Source organism: Lithobates pipiens, unplaced genomic scaffold (genome assembly GCF_037356315.1).
Source record: "Lithobates pipiens isolate NorthernLeopardFrog02 unplaced genomic scaffold, aLitPip1_a1.2 Scaffold_25, whole genome shotgun sequence".
In the NCBI taxonomy this organism is placed as follows: Eukaryota; Metazoa; Chordata; class Amphibia; order Anura; family Ranidae; genus Lithobates; species Lithobates pipiens.
Window position 1 is genome coordinate 97122057 of NW_027507787.1, and position 20107 is coordinate 97142163.

Sequence of the window (20107 nt, forward strand, 5' to 3'; positions counted from 1 at the left end):
GCTGAGGGGGCTCCAATCTCAGGTAAGTAATTCATAATGAGCTAGTATGTTATGTATACTAGCTCATTATGCATTTGTCTTGCAGGTTTTTTTTGGGGGGGGGGGGGGGTTTAGGGTTTACAACCACTTTAAAGAGGAAGTAAACCCTGATGAGTTTACTTCCTCTTTGATTCCCTGCAAAGGTAAAGCATAATGGACTACTATGCATCGCATAGTAGCCCATTATGTGTCACTTACCTGACACAGGAGCCAGCGAAGTCACCGATGTCCCCTATAGTCCGGAGCCTCCATCTTCTCGGTGGGTCTCGATGCTCCACCACTGTCATTCGACGAAGCCGCAATGACGTCACTTCCGAGCATGCGCACGGAAGCCGCGACTCGCGGCATATCGCTGTTGACAACGGCGCACTGGGTGGCTGTGTTTTAGTAAATATCTCCTAAACCGTGTAGGTTTAGGAGATATTTCTTGGACCTACACGTAAGCCTTAATCTAGGCTTACCTGTAGGTCAAAGTGGTTTGTAAGGGTTTACAACCACTTTAAGGCCTGACTAATTGCTCAGGACTTGAAATTTTGAGCCCTGGATTACAGGGCCATTAAATAGTGGATTTGTATGGATTATTTTTGGAGTATAAGAATATAATTTAGTGTCACTTCAAGGCTTAAATAATGGCATTGTTGTCAGTCACTTCCTTTTGCATTTAAAAGCAGTGCTGCTCAAATGCATGTCTTCCCATGTAAAATGTAGCAAAGGGCCATGTTTGATTTGCTTCACCTGTGGTTACTTGCTGGATCAAAAGAAAGCAAAGCAGGTCAAATGCAGCCTCAGAACTGTCATCCACAAGCACAGGTTTGATTTAAAGTGTTTGTAATCCCCAACAGAAAACAGGCAGTGGTCTATCTGCAGCAGTCCGATGTGCTCCCTGCTTGTCAGACAGATAGCCCTGCAGTCATAAAAACACATGCTCCCTGCTCTAACACACAGGGGGCATGTTGGACCTCTGTTTCCACATAGAGAGCTAAGGGCCTTCTCTATGGCATGTTGTCAAATAGACAGGCTTTTCTACTCAGGCTGTGGTTGCTGATTAAGAACACAAACTGTAAATGTTTACCTCAGCATCCTTCCAGGTGAGTTTCTGAGAGACGTATTTGTGACAAAAGCCAAGGTAGGAAATCCATCCATCTTTACATGGGCCCTGACAAAAGTACTTTGGGTTTAAGTCATCTGGGACCAATGGAATTGTTGGTTTTTCATGCTTTTCTTCTGATGAAGAACTCCTCCCGAAGTGCAGGAAAGGCAAGTGGATTTCCTTTGACTTAGAACCTTTATGGCTCTTTTCTTCTGATGAAGAACTCTTCCCATGCTTCCCAAATATCAAGCCTACAAAAAGGGTTCTTGGGTTAGTGGTCTTAAATGAAATGTAGAGTGTTATTACATGACATCTGTAGGACTAAGCCCAGTGTATTATAAACCTTTTACTCCTCCAAATACCTTTAACCACTTCCCGTGACCCACCTTAAACAAACGACTGGACTACATATGGATTAAATGGCCATCCGGCCGTATTTTATTTAACAAATCTGTTTCATAAATAACATAAATAACTTTAAATAACCGTAAACCTTCCCAGCCTTTAAACGGGTCATGGGTACTAGCATAATAACATACTGGTCACTGCAAACGACTTTTGAACTTTGACCTCTTGACCTCCAGATGGAAACCCCTGTCTCGGAGGCTATACCTAAATCGTCGCAGTGACCTACCCCTTTTAACCCTTCCAGGTTAACCCCTCGTAACCTGGAAGTACCAATAAACCACCCCCATCCATGGATGGGTACAACAGTTTACTACCCGTACCTCCCATTATTACTTTAAAACTGCCAAAGAACCGCCTGTCTCCCCTTGTATCATTAACAAACCTCCCAACAAAGGACCCTCATCCCACAACCAGGGAGGATGGGTGGGGATCACTTCCTCCTCCGCTCGTGTGACTGAGCGCAGCACGTCCTGACTCACGGAGCTACGCGCTAGGCTCCGCCCCTGGCTCCGCCCACCTGGCCACCTTAAAGCGGCCCTGCTCTACACTAAAGACGGCGACTGTGCAGTCCAGCACATGTCATGCCGTCCCTACGCCCACCCCCTGCGGCTGCTAGCTCTGGGACTCTTTTTTTATCTTTATAAGGACCTAAAAGTAACTTATGTACATGTTTCAGAGTGGAACTAAACTGAAAAATAATGTTACTTGATGGTGACAACAGTAGTCGATGCTTGTGCAATGTAATGGCTACTTGTAATCTTCATCAGAAGTCCATGTAACAGGATGCCAATGCAGGAGAACCGTTTGGGGGACAGGATGGGCCTAAACAAGAACCTTCATGGCACTAGGTAATACTTAAATGAAAGCTGTAGATTTAAAAGATTTTGAAAATAGATTTGCTCTGACATGAAAATACTAGATTAGTGACAAGGTTTGCATATACTTTAGTTATTTTCTACAAATGCCAATGACAAAAAATATGTCACAAAGCGATCATGTCCACAGCGCCTTGCTAACTGGAGGGAGGAAAGGAAGGAGCTAAAACAGGGCCATGAAACAGTAATTAAAGCCTGCAACACTACAAGCCACAACTAGAGGAAGACTAAACCAAATCTACCGGGCTGGACAGACACAAGCATAAGTTAACCCTTCATACAATCTGATGTGCTTTAAAAGCTAACTCCACTTTTCACTGCTTGCACAGTCACATCATGTATTCACTGGAAGTTGTAAATGAAAATACTACAAGTCCCACCTACCACCATAGCAGAGGGACTGCAGTTCTCAATGCAAGGTCCAGTGCTGGGACACTTATTTCTTAATCTATTTTAAAATGATACAGAGTCTGGGATTAAAAGTACCATTTCAGTGTATGCAGATGACACCAAGCTATGCAGTAGAATTACGCCCCTACAGGATGTCTCTTGCAAGCCTACTAGGAGGCGAACAGCTGGGGGAGTCAATGGTGGAGAAGGATCTGGGTGTTCTGGTTGGATCATGCTTTATAGTGTTTTTCTGCCATTCTATTGATTGGCTGTGGGTATATAATGCTGTATACAGGTAGCTTTCTATTTAGATACTCTATTTATTTATTTATTTATTTAGTTTATATTGGCAGACATAGATGGACTTGTTTATTTTTTCCAACCTGACTAAGTAAATGTAACTATGTAATTATGGCTGTAGGTAATGTTGATGAGCTGGTTCTGATGGCTATGTTGTAGTTTCTGACACCAGTGCATCATCTTAAAGAGGAGGGCCGTTTAAAAAAAAAAAAATTAAAAGTCAGCAGCTGCAAACACTGCAGCTGCTGACTTAATAAGTCGACTTACCTGTCCAGGGCGCCTGCGATGTCGGCCGCCCGAGGCCGACCCGTCTCTCGGCTCTCGGGTCCCGGCGCCGCCATTCCTTCTAAGGGAAACAGGTAGTGGATCCTTGCGGCTTCACTGCCTGTTTCCTACTGCGCATGCGCGAGTCGCGCAGCGCTTTGTGAATGGGATGCGCTGTGTTCTGGGACACACAGTTCCCAGAACACAGCGCGACCCATTACCCAGAAGACAACGCGACGAGGAGAGAAGAAAGAAGATCTCCACGGAGGAGGAAGATTAGGATTATGTGCCTTGCAACAGGCATTTCTGGTAAGTAAAAAATAAAAAATTTTTCATTTTTTTTTTTTTTTAGATTTTTTTGTAATTTTTCATTTTTTTTTTTTTTAGGGTGGCCCTCCACTTTAATCACAGCAATTCAAAACACAACATGGCTGTTGTGAGTAGGGACCACAAAACTGTTATTCAGTCCCTAAGTTGTTCTGTAAGGCCTAGACATACCATTTTGCATACACATTTAGCTCATAGCTTGTACTTTTAGACAAATAACTCTCATCTCCCCATAATTAGTATTTTGTATTTTACAGTATGAGAAATGGAACATATGCTCTCCGATCTGAGAAAATGACAAATGATAGCAGACAGTTTGGAGCATATATATATATATATATATATATATATATATATATATATATATATATATATAAAGACCTATCTTGCCCTGCTAAGTATGACGAGGCTCTGTGGCTTACACATGCATTTGCAAATGCGTGCAGACTAAACCCCTGTTTTTAACGCATACTGTTAGGTTAATTCGGTTGTCGGCGAGCTGGTTGGTAAGTAGGCTTGGATTCTTTCCTGGGCATTCCCCATGTCTTGTTGTTATGCCTTCCAATGCTGCTTACTGCGACAGCCAGCTATAGATGAGGGCGGTAGCAAGTTTTTTCATTATCACGTTGGTGTTTGTATTGGTCCAGCAGTGCACCAACACCTTTGCAGCCATTGTGCTATTTGCTGGGTGTTTAGTGTGCTCCTACCTTTTAGAAGGGGTTAGGCTCTCCTTCAGTCCACCTGCCCTCATTTATCCATCAGAATGCATCTGCCTCCACTGTGGGGACACTTTTAGGACCAGAGATACCAGGGTGCCGTGACGAGGCTCTGTGGCTTACGCATGCGTTTGCAAATGCGTGCGGACTAAACCCCTGTTTTTAACACATACTGTTAGACCGGTTAATTCGGTTGTCTGTGAGCTGGTTGGTAAGTAGGCTTGGATTTTTTCCTGGGCATTCCCCAGGCCTTGTTGTTAAGTATGCAGTTATAAGGTACAGGGGATTCTTTGATGCCTTGTCCACCTTTATCTGCACAGAAGCCTACAGGATCCTGTCAGATACGTGAGCAGTGATGTGTTAACTCAAATCTACAAGTATATTTGAGTATTAAACTATGATCATTTGTCCACTTCTGTGAATTAGAAACATTCTTCTACTATCATCTTACTTTTATATATAATGTTCCAAACAACTTAGGATATATACAGTACATAAAGTCACATTTAGTTTAAATGGAACGCCAAGTGAGACAGCTTTAGGAACTGTTTTACCTTCAAAAGATTGGCAGTTCTCTTCAGCCAGTTTTGTAATTCACACACCCTTGCCACAATGCATGATTATATTACACCATAACTAAGGTATTAAAGATGAATTTTACCTCCAATGCTGCCTGACCACAACTCCACCACACGTCAATACCTAAATAACCCACACAAGACACCAACTGGAGTTTAATGGCCACAGCAGCCCTTTATTAAAAATATATAAATATAGAATAACATTCAATACAACATGAATGGAGTCCCAAGGTCCTTATGGGTATTTCTACTTAACTGAGTACCTATGTAAACCCATAAGGTAGGCCTTTAGCTGCACAACACAAACTCAAAGACAATTGCATCAATCCCTTCAGATTCTACCATGAACAACCCCAGTTCACTGTCACTGAACCGTACAAAATAAGGGAAGCTGTGCCTAAGACGGTCCTCACTAATTCATATTTTAACATAATGACCACTTTAAGGACTTTGAATCCCGCCAGTATGACTATGTATCAACCTGAAACAATCTACACCAGAAGGACAAGAACAATCAAATAAAATTAAGTGGGGAGGTTCCACAATGGCAGCTTTCCTCTGACTGAAGACTCCACAGACACCTTCCTATATTCATTCCCCAGAAACTCCCCCTGTGCCTGTCTGACCACCAATCAGGTAAGCACCCAGACTCCATGTTTACTTTTTTATTTTTCACCAAAACGCATCACACGCCAAAACTCACTTTTAATTCAGTCATATGTCTATGCCTTTTGCTTTACTCTGAGCCTAACCTTATTGTCTATATTTAGTTTTGCACCCTTCTAAATCTTCTTCCTCAGTGTGCTGATTTCACACTACCACAATGATGTGGTCTACAATGCTACTCTTATTTCTTGTAAACTGGATCCCAGTGCCTGTAAACATGTTTGCCAGCAGCGACGGGCTAAGAGATAGTCCGAAAAAACATCCACCTTGGGTGCTTCAGCAGGGGGTGCAAAAAGAAGAGTTTCTAAAATCTATGCTGTTGTATCAGTTTACAGCTCATGGATGAAGGTGCAATTTGGACTTTTTTCCTTTGGTGCTAAAGGACCTTGTCCCACTCCTGCTTGCCAAGCAATGTTATAGAGTTGGCCCATAGTGTTGGCCTTAGTCAGGGTTGTGGTATGCAGGGTATTATGGGTAGGTAATATAAAGATTCATGTCATGTTCTTTTACTAGCATTACTGAAAAATAGATTGAATGTTTTTTAAGAATCACTTATCAAGATTGAAGGGGGATTTTATACAGTTGAGCTATTATTCTTTCAAAAGTCTTAAAGCAATTTTTCAGCTTAGTTATTTTATCTGCCTTTACAGTATATTAAGGAGCCACAGGTGAGCTGAAAGATTGTAGTGGAAGCTTCTGATTTTTTCTTAATGAGTGGTGGGGGAACAATCTATGCAGGTCTCTGTCCATGGCCCTTTAAGTCTGCTGTGGCATTTTAACCCACATTCTGTATTGACCCTTTTATGTTCCCCAAAGGTAGGTGCAACCGGGAACTCGGGTCTCCTTGTTAATTAAAAATATCAGTATATCCAATTATTTTCTATTGACCCTTAATATGATATATTTTTCAGAATATGGAACTACACGTGAAGACCATGTTTCTTACCTTGAGAACCAGGAAGTAAAGACAGTAAAGTCACCACTAAGACCAAAGATGACAACAAAGACATTTTAGCCCTGCAGAGTGAAGAAATATAGTTATATCAAGTTCAACATGAAATCAAAATCAAAATAAAAAAATAACAAAACCTTGTATCCTCAGAAGCATAAACCTTCAGTTTCTTCAGAGGAAGGCACAACCCCCCCCCCCCCCCCCTTAAAGTTATAGTAAAGCCTTATTTTTTTGTTTTAAAATAATAAACATGTTATATTTACCTGCTCGGTGCAATGATTTTACACAAAGCAGCCCCAATCCTCTTCTCCTCGGGTCCAGCCCTTCTGGCTACACCCCTCCACTGAGTGCCCCCACAGCAAGCTTTATGCTACGTGGGCACTCGTGTGTGTTCGCTCCCGAACCCCATTCTGAGTGTCCATAAGGCACATAGAGAGGGACTTGGCCCCGCCCCTACTCCCTCCCTACTGGTACTGTTGCTGTATCTGAGCCAATCAAAAGCAAGAGACCCTAGAGATCCTCAGCTCTCATGCACATTGCCAGATTGAGATCAAGCTCAGGTATGTATTTGGGGAGGGCTGCAGGGGAAGCTGAGTGCAGGAGGTTTTTTACCTTACTGCATAGTATGCAGTAACATTTTTAGACAACCTTCTATCTTTACAACCACTTTAAAGCATGATTCAATTAGCTCTCACAAAAAAATGTATCTTTCTGATCCCCTATAGCAATCAGACTCTCCAATAGGGATGAGCCGAACACCCCCCTGTTCAGTTCGCACCAGAACCTGCGAACAGACCTAAACTTCGTGTGAACTTTAGAACCCTATTAAAGTCTATGGGACTCGAACGTTCACTATCTAAAGTGCTAATTTTAAAGGGTAATATGCAAGTTACTGTCCTAAAAAGTGTTTGGGGACCCGGGTCCTGCCCCAGGGGACATGGATCAATGCAAAAAAAAGTTTTAAAAACTGCCGTTTTTTCAGGAGCAGTGATTTTAATAATGATTAAAGTGAAACAATAAAAGTGTAATATTCCTTTAAATTTCGTAGCTGGGGGGTATCTATAGTATGCCTGTGAAGGGGCGCATGTTTCTGGTGCTTAGAACTGTCCCTGCACAAAGTGTCATTTGTGCAGGAAAAAAAGTCTTTTAAAATCACTTGCGGCTAAATTGTCGGCTCCCCGTAATACAGAGAACACTCAGTGTTCTCTGTATTAGCCGACAATTCATTCATTCATTGATAAAAAAAAAAAAAAGCGTGGGGGTTCCCCTAAATTTAATTACCAGGCCCTTCAGGTCTGACATGGATATTAAGGGGAACCCCGTATCAAATTTAAAAAAAAATTGACGTGGGGGTCCCCCTAAATATCCATACCAGACCCTTCAGGTCTGATATGGATATTAAGGGGAACCCCGCATCAAATGTAAAAAAAAATTGACGTGGGGGTCCCCTTAAAAATCCATACCAGACCCTTTATCCGAGCATGCAACCTGGCAGGCCGCAGGAAAAGAGGGGGGGGCGAGAGAGCGGCCCGCCTCCCTCCTGAACCGTACCAGGCCACATACCCTCAACATTGGGAGGATGCTTTGGGGGTCTGTGACCCCTCAAAGCACCTTGTCCCCATGTTAATGAGGACAAGGGCCTCATCCTCACAACCCTGGCCGGTGGTTGTGATGGTCTGCGGGTGGGGGGCTTATCAGAATCTGGAAGCCCCGATTTAACAAGGGGACCCCCAGATCCCGCCCCCCCCTGTTTGAAATGGTAAGGGGGTACAAAAGTACCCCTACCATTTCACAAAGAAAGTGTAAAAATGGTTAAATAAGACAAACACACTTTTGAAAAATTCCTTTATTAAAAATAAAAAAAAGATTCCAGCGGTGGTAATCCACTCTTGCTATCCAGCGATGGATCTCCGGGATCCAGCGATGGATGATCATATCCAGCGACGGGGGATCTCACAGTCCAGCACTGTCCATACATCCGTCTTCTGTCTCCAGTGCGGAGACACTGCGGAGATCCCAGCGCTGACGTTTCTTATATTAGGAGGGCAGGGCCACCCGTCACCTGACCCGCCCTTCTGACGCTGGAGAGGGAAGCCAGGGATTCCCCAGTGACGTGTGGGTGACCCCGCCCCCTCTGATGTAACGCAGGTTTCTGTTACATCAGAGGGGGCGGGGTCACCCATACGTCACTGGGGAACCCCTGGCTCCCTTCACCAGCGTCAGAGGGGGCGGGGTCAGGTGACGGGTGGCCCCGCCCTCCTAATATAAGAAATGTCAGCGCTGGGATCTCCGCAGTGTCTCCGCACTGGAGACAGAAGACGGATGTATGGACAGCGCTGGACTGAGAGATCCCCTGTCGCTGGAATCTTTTTTTTATTTTTAATAAAGGAATTTTTCAAAAGTGTGTTTGTCTTATTTAACCATTTTTACACTTTCTTTGTGAAATGGTAAGGGAACTTTTGTACCCCCTTACCATTTCAAACAGGGGGGGCCGGGATCTGGGGGTCCCCTTGTTAAAGGGGGCTTCCAGATTCTGATAAGCCCCCCGCCCGCAGACCCTCACAACCACCGGCCAGGGTTGTGAGGATGAGGCCCTTGTCCTCATCAACATGGGGACAAAGTGCTTTGAGGGGTCACAGACCCCCAAAGCATCCTCCTAATGTTGAGGGTATGTGGACTGGTACGGTTCAGGAGGGAGGGGGGACTGCTCTCTCGTCCCCCCCTCTTTTCCTGCGGCCTGCCAGGTTGCGTGCTCGGATAAAGGGTTTGGTATGGATTTTTAGGGGGATCCCCACGTCAATTTTTTTTTTAATTTGACACGGGGTTCCCCTTAATATCCATGTCAGACCTGAAGGGCCTGGTAATTGAATTTAGGGGAACCCCCACGCTTTTTTTATTTTTTATCAATGAATGAATGAATTGTCGGCTAATACAGAGAACACTCATTGAGTGTTCTCTGTATTACGGGGAGCCGACAATTTAGCCGCAAGTGATTTTAAAATACTTTTTTTCCTGCACAAATGACACTTTGTGCAGGGACAGTTCTAAGCACCAGAAACATGCGCCCCTTCACAAGCATATTATAGATACCCCCCAGCTACGAAATTTAAAGGAATATTACACTTTTATTGTTTCACTTTAATCATTATTAAAATCACTGCTCCTGAAAAAACGGCCATTTTTAAAACTTTTTTTTTGCATTGATCCATGTCCCCTGGGGCAGGACCCAGGTCCCCAAACACTTTTTAGGACAGTAACTTGCATATTACCCTTTAAAATGAGCACTTTAGATTTCTCCCATAGACTTGTATAGGGTGTTCCGGCTTTTCGAATTTGCTGCGAACAGCCCAAATTGTTCACTGTTCGCTGAACAGGCGAACAGGCAATGTGCGAGTAGAACATGAGTTTGACTCGAACTCGAAGCTCATCCCTACTCTCCAAGGATTATCAGTACAGTGTTCACTTATAAATACTAAAATAAATACAAAAACTGAGGCTTAGGTACTCATATTTATACAAATTGTAACCACGCTATATGTGACCATATAAATATCCCTGAAAAAATCCCCAAATTTCATGAGACTAAACATATGAATAAATAAAAGCAAAAATTCTATAATCAAGGTATTGTGGGCTCAAAAAATCATCAATGATAGTGCTTTAAAAATTGTGTGAACAAAAATAAATAAATAAACATAGGTTAAAAAAATGTATATGTGTCGATTCTAATACTAAATTCATGAAATCCAAAAAAAACTCAATGCCTAAAATAGTATTTTAGGAAACTCCATCTTCCTCTGACTTTGTCATTGGTGCCAACATGCTGTCTTCAACAGCCTTCAGTGTACATAAGAACAAGAAGTCCTAGAAGTGATTGTTTGGCCTCCACAGAGCTTCCACCTCCGATGACAGCTTGATGCATAAAATTTAACTTGGATCATGATGTCATCCCACTCAGCCTGTCCGCTTGCGGCTTGGAGACACAGCCAGATCCAACAGTGCTTACAGAAATTAAGCGTCCATTCCTTAGTGTTGGGCTGACGTTCACCTATTGTAATTGCAATACTTATGTATGGTCAATACATTTGGAGCATTTTAGGGGCACTTCTTTCCCCCTTTATATACGTAAGAGAGATGATGGTGGGACTGGACCAGGAGGATTAACCTATAATATGCTAGAGTGCATTTTTTAGCTGTAGAGTTTGTGTGTGTTTGAACAGTGTGACATTACCATCATTTGAACTTAGTACAATTTTAATTTTTTGCCATATGGTGGATCCGTTTTGTGCTCAGGGAGAAGTCACATGGTGTTGTGTGATCACCGAGGAGTTTGAAACAGCTGATTTACTAAAGGCAAATAGTGCATAATAGTGCACTTTGCAAAGTACAGTTGCACCCTGCAAGTGCAGTTGCTTCAGAGCTTAGTAAATGAGGTAAAGCTTCAATTTGCAAAGAGTATCCAATCACAAGCAAGAAAAAGAAAATAAAAACTGCTTTTTTGCTTTCACATGATTGGATGATTGGAGTCTTCAGGGTTTCTGCTCATTAGAAGGGACAGACTGCACCTTAATGAGGAGGGTGCTAATCTGCAGGGAGTGAAGATAGAGTAATGAATATGTAGTCAAGACCCACCCATATAATTAAAACAAAATATGTCATGAAGTACCAACCCTAATTATGGAATTGTGGGCATTAAGCGGTCAACTCCAGACATATGTATTGCACAAAAGTATAAAAAATATGAAAATGTATTATAGATAGAAAAAACATACAGAAAAGTTTACGTAAACAAAATATGCACACATATTTAGGAGAAAAGAGAATCTAATCCCCTGTAACACAAGACAGTGATACATATGCAAAATATATTACATAAAAGCAAACGTTGGCTGACATGTTTTGCGGTTGTTTTCTATATGAGCTTCTTCAAGGCTTGGTTGCTGTGTAATTGAATTAAAATCAATATCAAGATAAAAAGTACACAATACACATATTATATACATGTAATACTCCTAGAGTGAAAGGGGAAAGAAAGAAAAGAAAAGAAAGAAAGTAAAAAATGACATCACTGTAGATGATGAAGTATGATTCAACAAGGTATCTTAAACGATCCAAAAACCTTGCTTACAGACAACTCCTATAAGGCAAGTGGAACACACATGAACAAAGTCAGCAAAAGCCACATACTAAGGAAGGCAACAGTACATTAAGCTCAAAACAGAGCTTAACCATATACATCCAAAAGTAAGCTTACCTCCTATCTTCTATAGACAAAAGTGGCATACAAAATGTGTGACTATCCAATTGCAGTAAAGTCATAGGCGATACTCCCCCAAGCAAGGACTCAGCCAGATGCTGAGAATCTGGGTGTCAGGTCACCTGAGACCAGGTGACAGATGCACTCCGTAGGAATCAGAAGTGCACCTCTAAGACAGTGGACCCTAGGACTGACTGCTGCGGATTGTACCCAGGGAGGTTCAGGAAGCAGGTCTACTGGATAATTAACACAGATCCCAGTTGGAGCTAGAGCATAGATCAGTGTTTCTCAACTCCACTCCTCAAGGCGCCCCAACAGGTCATGTTTTCAGGCTTTCCATTATTTTTGCACAAGTGATTTGATCAGTTTCACTGCGTTAGTAATTATCACAACCGTTTCATCTGAGGGAAATCCTGAAAACATGACCTGTTGGGGTGCCTTGAGGACTGGAGTTGAGAAAAACTGGCATAGATTCCCCAGGGCGCGGAGTCTAAGGCCGCGTACACACGCGCGGACTGTTGGCCCAACTTTGTCCGTCCAACAGTTTGAGCGAACAGTCCGCTCAAACTTAGCATGGACGGACATGGCCACACACGACGAACGAACAGTTTGCTGAAACCGTGCGCGATGACGTGAACGGCATGTACGACGGGACGCAAAATACGACGTCCTATACACTGCATTATAACTTTCGGCTTGAAAATCCTTTCTGAGCATGCGCGGAACTTAGTTTGACGAACAAGCCTACACACGGGCGGACTGTTCGTTGAAACAAGGTTTCAGCGGACAGTTTTTCGGAATTTCCGTAAAACCTTGTCCGTCCAACTGTCCGCTGAAACTGTCCGCTGAAAGCCCACACACGAGCGGACTGTCCGCCCAAACACTGTTCAGCGGACAGAGGCTCTGGTGAACAACTGCTGGCTCTAAGGCCGCTTACACAGCCCAGCCAAACATAAGCTCTCATAGAAGCTCAAAAAGTCAAAAAGGGCCCTGTAGCCCCTACAGGCACGGTTGGCAAAGAACCATCCCTGCAGGGCAAGGCAAAGACAAACGGCCGCTCTCAAAAACTGTGTAGAAAAATTAAAATAAAAACTATTCCACACCCAATACGAGCAAAAAATTTAGATCAAATACAACCTATGGAGACCTAGTCCTGAGGTGTCAAAGGGCCAAAAGGCAAGGCATTAAAAAAAAGGGAGGGAGGGGAATATATAAATTATTTGAATATAATGAAGAGGAAAACTAAAATAATTAAAACATCCCCACATTATTTAATTAGAAAGAAAAGGCATAACTGATAAATTCATTAAGACCAGGGGCATGATTGGCCCTCAATTTGAAAATCCACCGAGATTCCAAGCGAAGTATACAATTGTCAAAGTCTGCTCTCTGGGAACCCCGATGTATCCTATTCAAGGCTCAGAATCTAAGGGTATCAATAGTATAGGACGGAGAGTCTGCAAAATGTCTGGCAATGGGCTGGTAGGGTTTTCATGCTTAACAAATAAGGTTGGTCTTTATTGAGGAAACATAGTATGATACATTTCATTTTGCGAAGTCAGAAGAGCAGTCTTACATAAAAAATAAAATACAACAGACATGTAAAAAGCACAATAGACTTCCATAAATTGTTATGCCAATGATTTATGGGAAAGGAGCTTCTACCATTTACAGAGCTATTGGGAGATAGTGGGAGGGTGGGGGGCTGCTTGCATGATAACATGTTACATCAAGTCAATGGTTGCCAAATCCGCTCAAACTTCTGGGGGTACCCTCTATTGGTATAGGTCAGCTTATACAACACCATTTCATCAGGATCTCCTTTTTCGCATAGAAGAGCAAGAATGAGACCAGCAACCTGGTATACCTAGGTCGACGTTCATCATCCTGAATACCCAACAGAGCCAATTCAGCTGTCAATGGAATATCCAGCTGCAAGCGGGTATTTATATTTTCCATTATTGCAGGCCAATATTGTGTAAACTTAGAGCAGGCCCAGAACATATGGATGTAAGTACTATCAGGGGATTTACACCCGTGGACAGTTCTGTGAATGCTGTGGATAGATCTTATGCAGTCTCCGAGGCGTATAGTAAACCCTATGCAGGAACATGGTTTGTGTAAGTTTATCTCTAGAAAATATCACAAGCCTGGAGCTATTCTCAAAACATTCTTCCCAGGTTTATCTATCTAAACTTGGAATGTCTACTCTCCATTTTTCCCACAGCGCCTCTATTTAGGTGAGTCTACCCTGAGGTAGTATAGCATAGAAAGAGATTTACTTAAGGATTCCTGAGCCAGCAACTCTTCAATAGCATCAGCTTTAAGGCTAGGTACGATAAGAAATTGTGCTCTGGTTGCATGGTGTAGCTGGTGGTATTGGAATACCATCCATTCAGGAAGACCGTATTTGCCAGCAAGGTCTCAGAAGGAGAGTAGTGACCCTGCGGGGATAATATCCCTCAGTATCTTTATCCCAAATCGGGCCCAAAGTTGTGGGTCTGGAATCATCCTAAAGTGAGGGAGGGATGGGTTCCCCCACAATGGACAATAGGGGGACCACCGATTGGGATGAAGAAACTGCCCTTTAGCCACTCCCCACAACCATAGAGTCACCCTAGTAGGATCCGGAAGGGAGGAGTACACCAGTGCCCCCCTATAGACCAGGTTACTAAGCTCCATAAGGGATCCTACAATGGCCGTTTCCAGGCAGACTTCAGCATTGGCTCTGGACTGTTCAAACCACCACCTAACCGTGACTAACATAGCCACCCAGTAATATACCAACAGCTTAGGTAAAGCAGGTCCACCACAGCTTCCCGGGAGCTGAAAAGTCGATCTGGCTAGCCGAGGAGAAGAGCCCCACCACAAAAAATGAGCCAATGCAGCTGTCCAAGTCTTTGAAGAAGGACGAGGGGATCCACGTGGGGCAGTTCCTAAAGATATAGTTGGATTTAGGTAGGTAAATCCTCTTTAGAATATTAATGTGTCCCAGAAGGTTAAGCGGAAAATCAGCCCACCTAGAGCAGTGGTCTTTAAGTCATGTGACTACCAGTTGGAGGTAGAGATGTTGGAAAGACTGCAAGTCCCGTTTCACCCTAATCCCCAAGTATGAGAAATCCTCCACCCAGAGCAGGGAGGTCTGTGTGATGGTCGCCCTGGCCTGTACATCTATGGGGAATAGAACTGACTTCATCCAGTTTATGCAGATGCCAGAGAAACGCCCAAACTCATTGAAGGCCTCAAGGGTTGCACACAATGAGGAAGGAATCTCATCCTTAATGTCAGCTGCATGTTCCTTCACTCGTTGCCTTAGCATAGTCTAGTCTTCTAGACATAAAAATGATGACATCACCCCGTAAGTAAATAAACCACACCCCTAGTCTCACAATTGCCTAGGTTCAATCACAGTAGATCCCATGCTGAAAGTCCCATTACCTGAGTAATTGACATAATGGCAGAAGTCACAGTGTCCACATTTGTACGTGCCCCTAGGGCGGGTACCATATTGGTCCTGGCCAGCCTGTCTATCAAAGTGGCTAGCTGACTGATTTTTTTTTGCACGGAATATGGGGATTGGAATCCACAAAGTGTCTGACCATGGGGTCCTCAGTAGATACCAGTGTTTGGACAGAACCCCCATTAAACCCCAATCACTCTGCTTATTAAATTTAAGGCTGTGTCTAGTGTTAATTCGTTCCTGGCCCCTTCTCACCCTGAAAAAGTAATAAGTCACGTGGGCTTTCAAGAGAATTTTTATACACTCTCTTAAGAGCCTTATGACTATAGCCCCTATCTAGAAATCTATTCCTCAGAGCATCCACGTGTGTCTTGAAGTCTTCATCATTTGAAGAATTACGTCGGACTCTTAACTACTTTAAAACCAGGCCTATTTTTCAAACTTGTTGTTTACAAGTTAAAATCTATTTTTTTTACTAGAAAATTACTTAGAACCCCCAAACATTATATATATATTTTTTATAACACCCTAGAGAATAAAATGGCGGTCATTGCAATACTTTCTGTCATACCGTATTTGCGCAGCGGTCTTACAAGCACACTTTTTGGGGAAAAAATACACTTTTGTAATGAAAAAATAAGACAACAGTACAGTTAGCCCAATTTTTTTCTATATTGTGAAAGATGATGTTACACTGAGTAAATTGATATCCAAAATGTCACGCTTCAAAGTTGCACCCGCTAGTGGAATAACGACAAACTTTTATCCTTAAAAATCTCCATATGCAAAGTATAAAAAATTCTACAGGTTGCATGTTTTGAGTTACAGAGGAGGTCTATGGCTAGAATTATTGCTCTCGCTTTAACGATCGTGTTGATACCTCACATGTGTGGTTTGAACACCATTTTCATATGCGTTCGCTTCTGCACGCAAGCTCGGCGGGACGGGGCGCATTTAAAAAAGTTTTTTCTTTTTTTCTTATTTATTTTAACTTTTATTTTTTATTTTTACATTGTTCTTTAAAAAAAAAAAAAAAAAAACATGTCACTTTTATTCCTATTATAAGGAATGTAAATATCCCTTGTAATAGAAAAAAAGCATGACAGGACTAGTGATGGACGAACTTCCGACGGGACGTTTCGCGAACGCGAAACACGAACGGACACAAACGTTCGCGAAAACGACCGTTCGCCGCGGGCTCCATTGACTTCAATGGGAGGCGAATTTCGCAAACCTTTAGGTCGAATTTGCGGCCACGGGGTAATTATTAGGGGGTAGCACGTAGTCCCACCACCTGGACAATAGCATAATACATGTATGAGGTGAATTTGGGATCGATAACTACAAGCATTTTTTTTTTATTTGGGAAATTGTTCTGACAATTCAGGACTATGGAGCTAATGAAGGCAATGGAGGAGAGGGAAGGTCAGGGACCAGGGTAGGCAAACAAGAGGGTGCAGGAGATACAGAGCACTGACAGCAGCACCGTAATACAGAGCACTGACATCAGCACCGTGACATACAGCGCTGACAGCAGCTCCGTGACATACAGCGCTGACAGCAGCTCCGTGACATACAGCGCTGACAGCAGCTCCGTGACATACAGCGCTGACAGCAGCTCCGTGACATACAGCGCTGACAGCAGCTCCGTGACATACAGCGCTGACAGCAGCACCGTGACATACAGCGCTGACAGCAGCTCCGTGACATACAGCGCTGACAGCAGCTCCGTGACATACAGCGCTGACAGCAGCTCCGTGACATACAGCGCTGACAGCAGCTCCGTGACATACAGCGCTGACAGCAGCTCCGTGACATACAGCGCTGACAGCAGCACCGTGACATACAGCGCTGACAGCAGCTCCGTGACATACAGCGCTGACAGCAGCTCCGTGACATACAGCGCTGACAGCAGCTCCGTGACATACAGCGCTGACAGCAGCTCCGTGACATACAGCGCTGACAGCAGCTCCGTGACATACAGCGCTGACAGCAGCTCCGTGACATACAGCGCTGACAGCAGCTCCGTGACATACAGCGCTGACAGCAGCTCCGTGACATACAGCGCTGACAGCAGCTCCGTGACATACAGCGCTGACAGCAGCTCCGTGACATACAGCGCTGACAGCAGCTCCGTGACATACAGCGCTGACAGCAGCTCCGTGACATACAGCGCTGACAGCAGCTCCGTGACATACAGCGCTGACAGCAGCTCCGTGACATACAGCGCTGACAGCAGCACCGTAAGCAGCCCCAGGAGGAAGTCAGCACAGCACAGGGATGGTGTGATCCCCTCATAATAAGAACCCCCAGGAGGAAGTCAGCACAGCACAGGGATGGTGGGAGCCCCTCATAATAAGAACCCCCAGGAGGAAGTCAGCACAGCACAGGGATGGTGGGAACCCCTCATAATAAGCAGCCCCAGTAGAAATATGACACCGCTCAACCTCTTCAAAGAGGAGGGTAGGGGCATATAGTACGGTGTGCTTTTTTGGGTCAGGGAAGTGAGCCAAATGAATTAAGAAGGTCTGTGTGCTTGATTCCAAAAATTGTTTATAGACATATACATGGTCTACTGATCACATGTGTTGAATTCCTCCGAGATCCATGCCTCATTCATTTTTAGAAATGTGAGGTAGTTAACACTGTGGTGAGCTAGGCGAGTACGCTTATCGGTCACAATCCCCCCTGCTGCGCTGAACGTCCTTTCGGACAGGACACTGGATGAGGGGCAAGCCAACAGTTCGATTGCAAATTGGGCAAGCTCTGGCCAGAGGTCAAGCCTGCCCACCCAGTAGTCTAGGGGTTCATCACTCCTCAGAGCGTCCACATCGGCCGTTAACCCAATGTAGTCGGACACCTGACGGTCTAGGCGTTCCCTGATGCTGGATCCGGATGACACCTGTCGATGGGTCGGCTGAAAGAATGACCTCATATCCGAAGTCACCAACACATCTTCAAACCGGCCTCTTCTTGCAGGCGCTGTTGGATTGGTACCCGCAAATCCTTCTCTGGGAGTGGGAATTGCTCCTCTGCCAGCGCACGCAAAAGCAGAATGCAGCATTTCTCGAAGCAAGGCCTGGAAGTGCTGCATTCTGACAGCCCTCTGCGACGGCGGTAACATTTCCGCCATTTTGTGTTTGTACCGGGGGTCTAAGTACGTTGCCACCCAGTACTGGTCCTTGACCCTCATGCTTTTTATACGGGGGTCCCTATTAAAACACTGGAGCATGAAGGCCCCCATTTGCACTAAAGTGGAAGCGGTGTGGTGGCCTGGCTCCTGCTCATCATCCAGGATAATGTCGTCCTCTTCATTCTCCTCTCCCCATCCTCGCACAACAGGGATCCCAGAAAGGTTTAAAGCATGCTCTTCTTGCTCCTGCTCATCCGCCCCGGCACCATCCTCCTCTGACTCCTCATCAGACTCCTGTTGTTGACTTGTCTCAGATAGAGTAGCCCCCCCTGGGAATTCATCCAGCATTGCGACTTCCTCATCTTCCCGCTCCTGCTCCTCCACAGCCTGATCAATGACACGACGCAATGCACGCTCCAGAAAGAAGGCATAAGGTACCATGTCACTGATGGCGCCATGGCTGCGACTGACCAGTTTGGTGATCTCCTCAAATGGCCGCAGAAGTCTGCATGTGTCGCGCATGAGCAGCCACTGGCGCGGTGAAAAAAAACCCAGCTCCCCAGAACCGTTTCTTTCGCAGAGTTCATACAGGTAGACGTTAACTGCACGTTTCTGCTGGAGCAGCCTATCAAGCATATAGAAGGTTGAGTTCCATCGCGTCGGGCAATCGCAAATAAGACGTCTGACCGGCAGATGGTGTCGCCGCTGAATGTCAGCAAGGCGAGCCATGGCCGTGTAAGATCTTCTGAAATGGGCCGAGATTTTCCTTGCCTGCCGCAAGATGTCCTGGACCCCAGGGTATTTGACAAGGAATCGCTGCACGACCAAGTTTAAGACGTGTGCCATGCACGGCACGTGCGTGATTTTGCCCTGTTTCAATGCGCTAAGCAGATTGGCACCGTTGTCACACACCACTTTACCAACTGTCAAATTGAGCGGTGTTAGCCACTCATCTGCCTGTGAACGCAAAGCTGAAAGGAGTGCCGGGCCAGTGTGGCTCTTTGCTTCCAGGCACAACAGACGCAGCACGGCATGGCAACGTCTCACCTGGCATGTGGAATAGGTTCTGGGGAGCTTGGGCGGTGCAGTGGAAGAGACGCTAGCAGCGGAAAAGGAGGAGGCAGCTGAGGAGGAGAGGGAGGAGGATGGAGTAGGAGGAGGAGAAGAAGAGTCAGGCCTGCATGCAATCCGTGGCGGTAAAACCAAATCTACACGGGTGCCACGGGTTACATGCTTGACGGCCGTCAGAAGGTTCACCCAGTGGGCAGTAAAACTGATATACCTTCCCTGCCCGTGTTTGCTAGACCACGTGTCTGTGGTCAGATGTATCTTGGCACCGACACTGTGTGCCAGAGATACATTCACTTGCCGCTGAACATGGCCATATAGCTCTGGGATGCCCTTCTCTGAGAAATACTTCCTTCCTGGGACCTTCCATTGTGGTGTTCCAATGGCCACAAATTTGCGAAAGGCCTCCGAGTCCACCAGTTTATATGGCAGTAGTTGGCGGGCTATGAGTTCTGACAAGCCAGCCGCCAACCGTTGGGCAAGAGGGTTATCCGGCGTCATCATTTTTTTACGCTCAAACATTAGGCCCACGGAAGCCTGCCTTTTTGCAGAAAAATGTGAGCTTGGCGTGATGGAAGGTG

The 20107-nt window shown here is 44.7% G+C and overlaps 1 protein-coding gene across 2 annotated transcripts in view; it reads right to left on the reverse strand.

Moving 5' to 3' along the window:
- Nucleotides 1–20107, reverse strand: part of LOC143930430 (snaclec botrocetin subunit alpha-like) — a 74952-nt gene that overhangs the window by 39260 nt on the left and 15585 nt on the right. For both annotated transcript variants that reach the window (XM_077454746.1, XM_077454745.1), the window contains exons 2-3: nucleotides 6603–6673; nucleotides 1112–1380 (exon numbers count right to left, since the gene is read on the reverse strand). In XM_077454746.1, the coding sequence (XP_077310872.1) occupies nucleotides 1112–1380; nucleotides 6603–6666 (333 nt within the window). In that variant the 5' untranslated portion in view covers nucleotides 6667–6673. The remainder of the gene's footprint in view (nucleotides 1–1111; nucleotides 1381–6602; nucleotides 6674–20107) is intronic.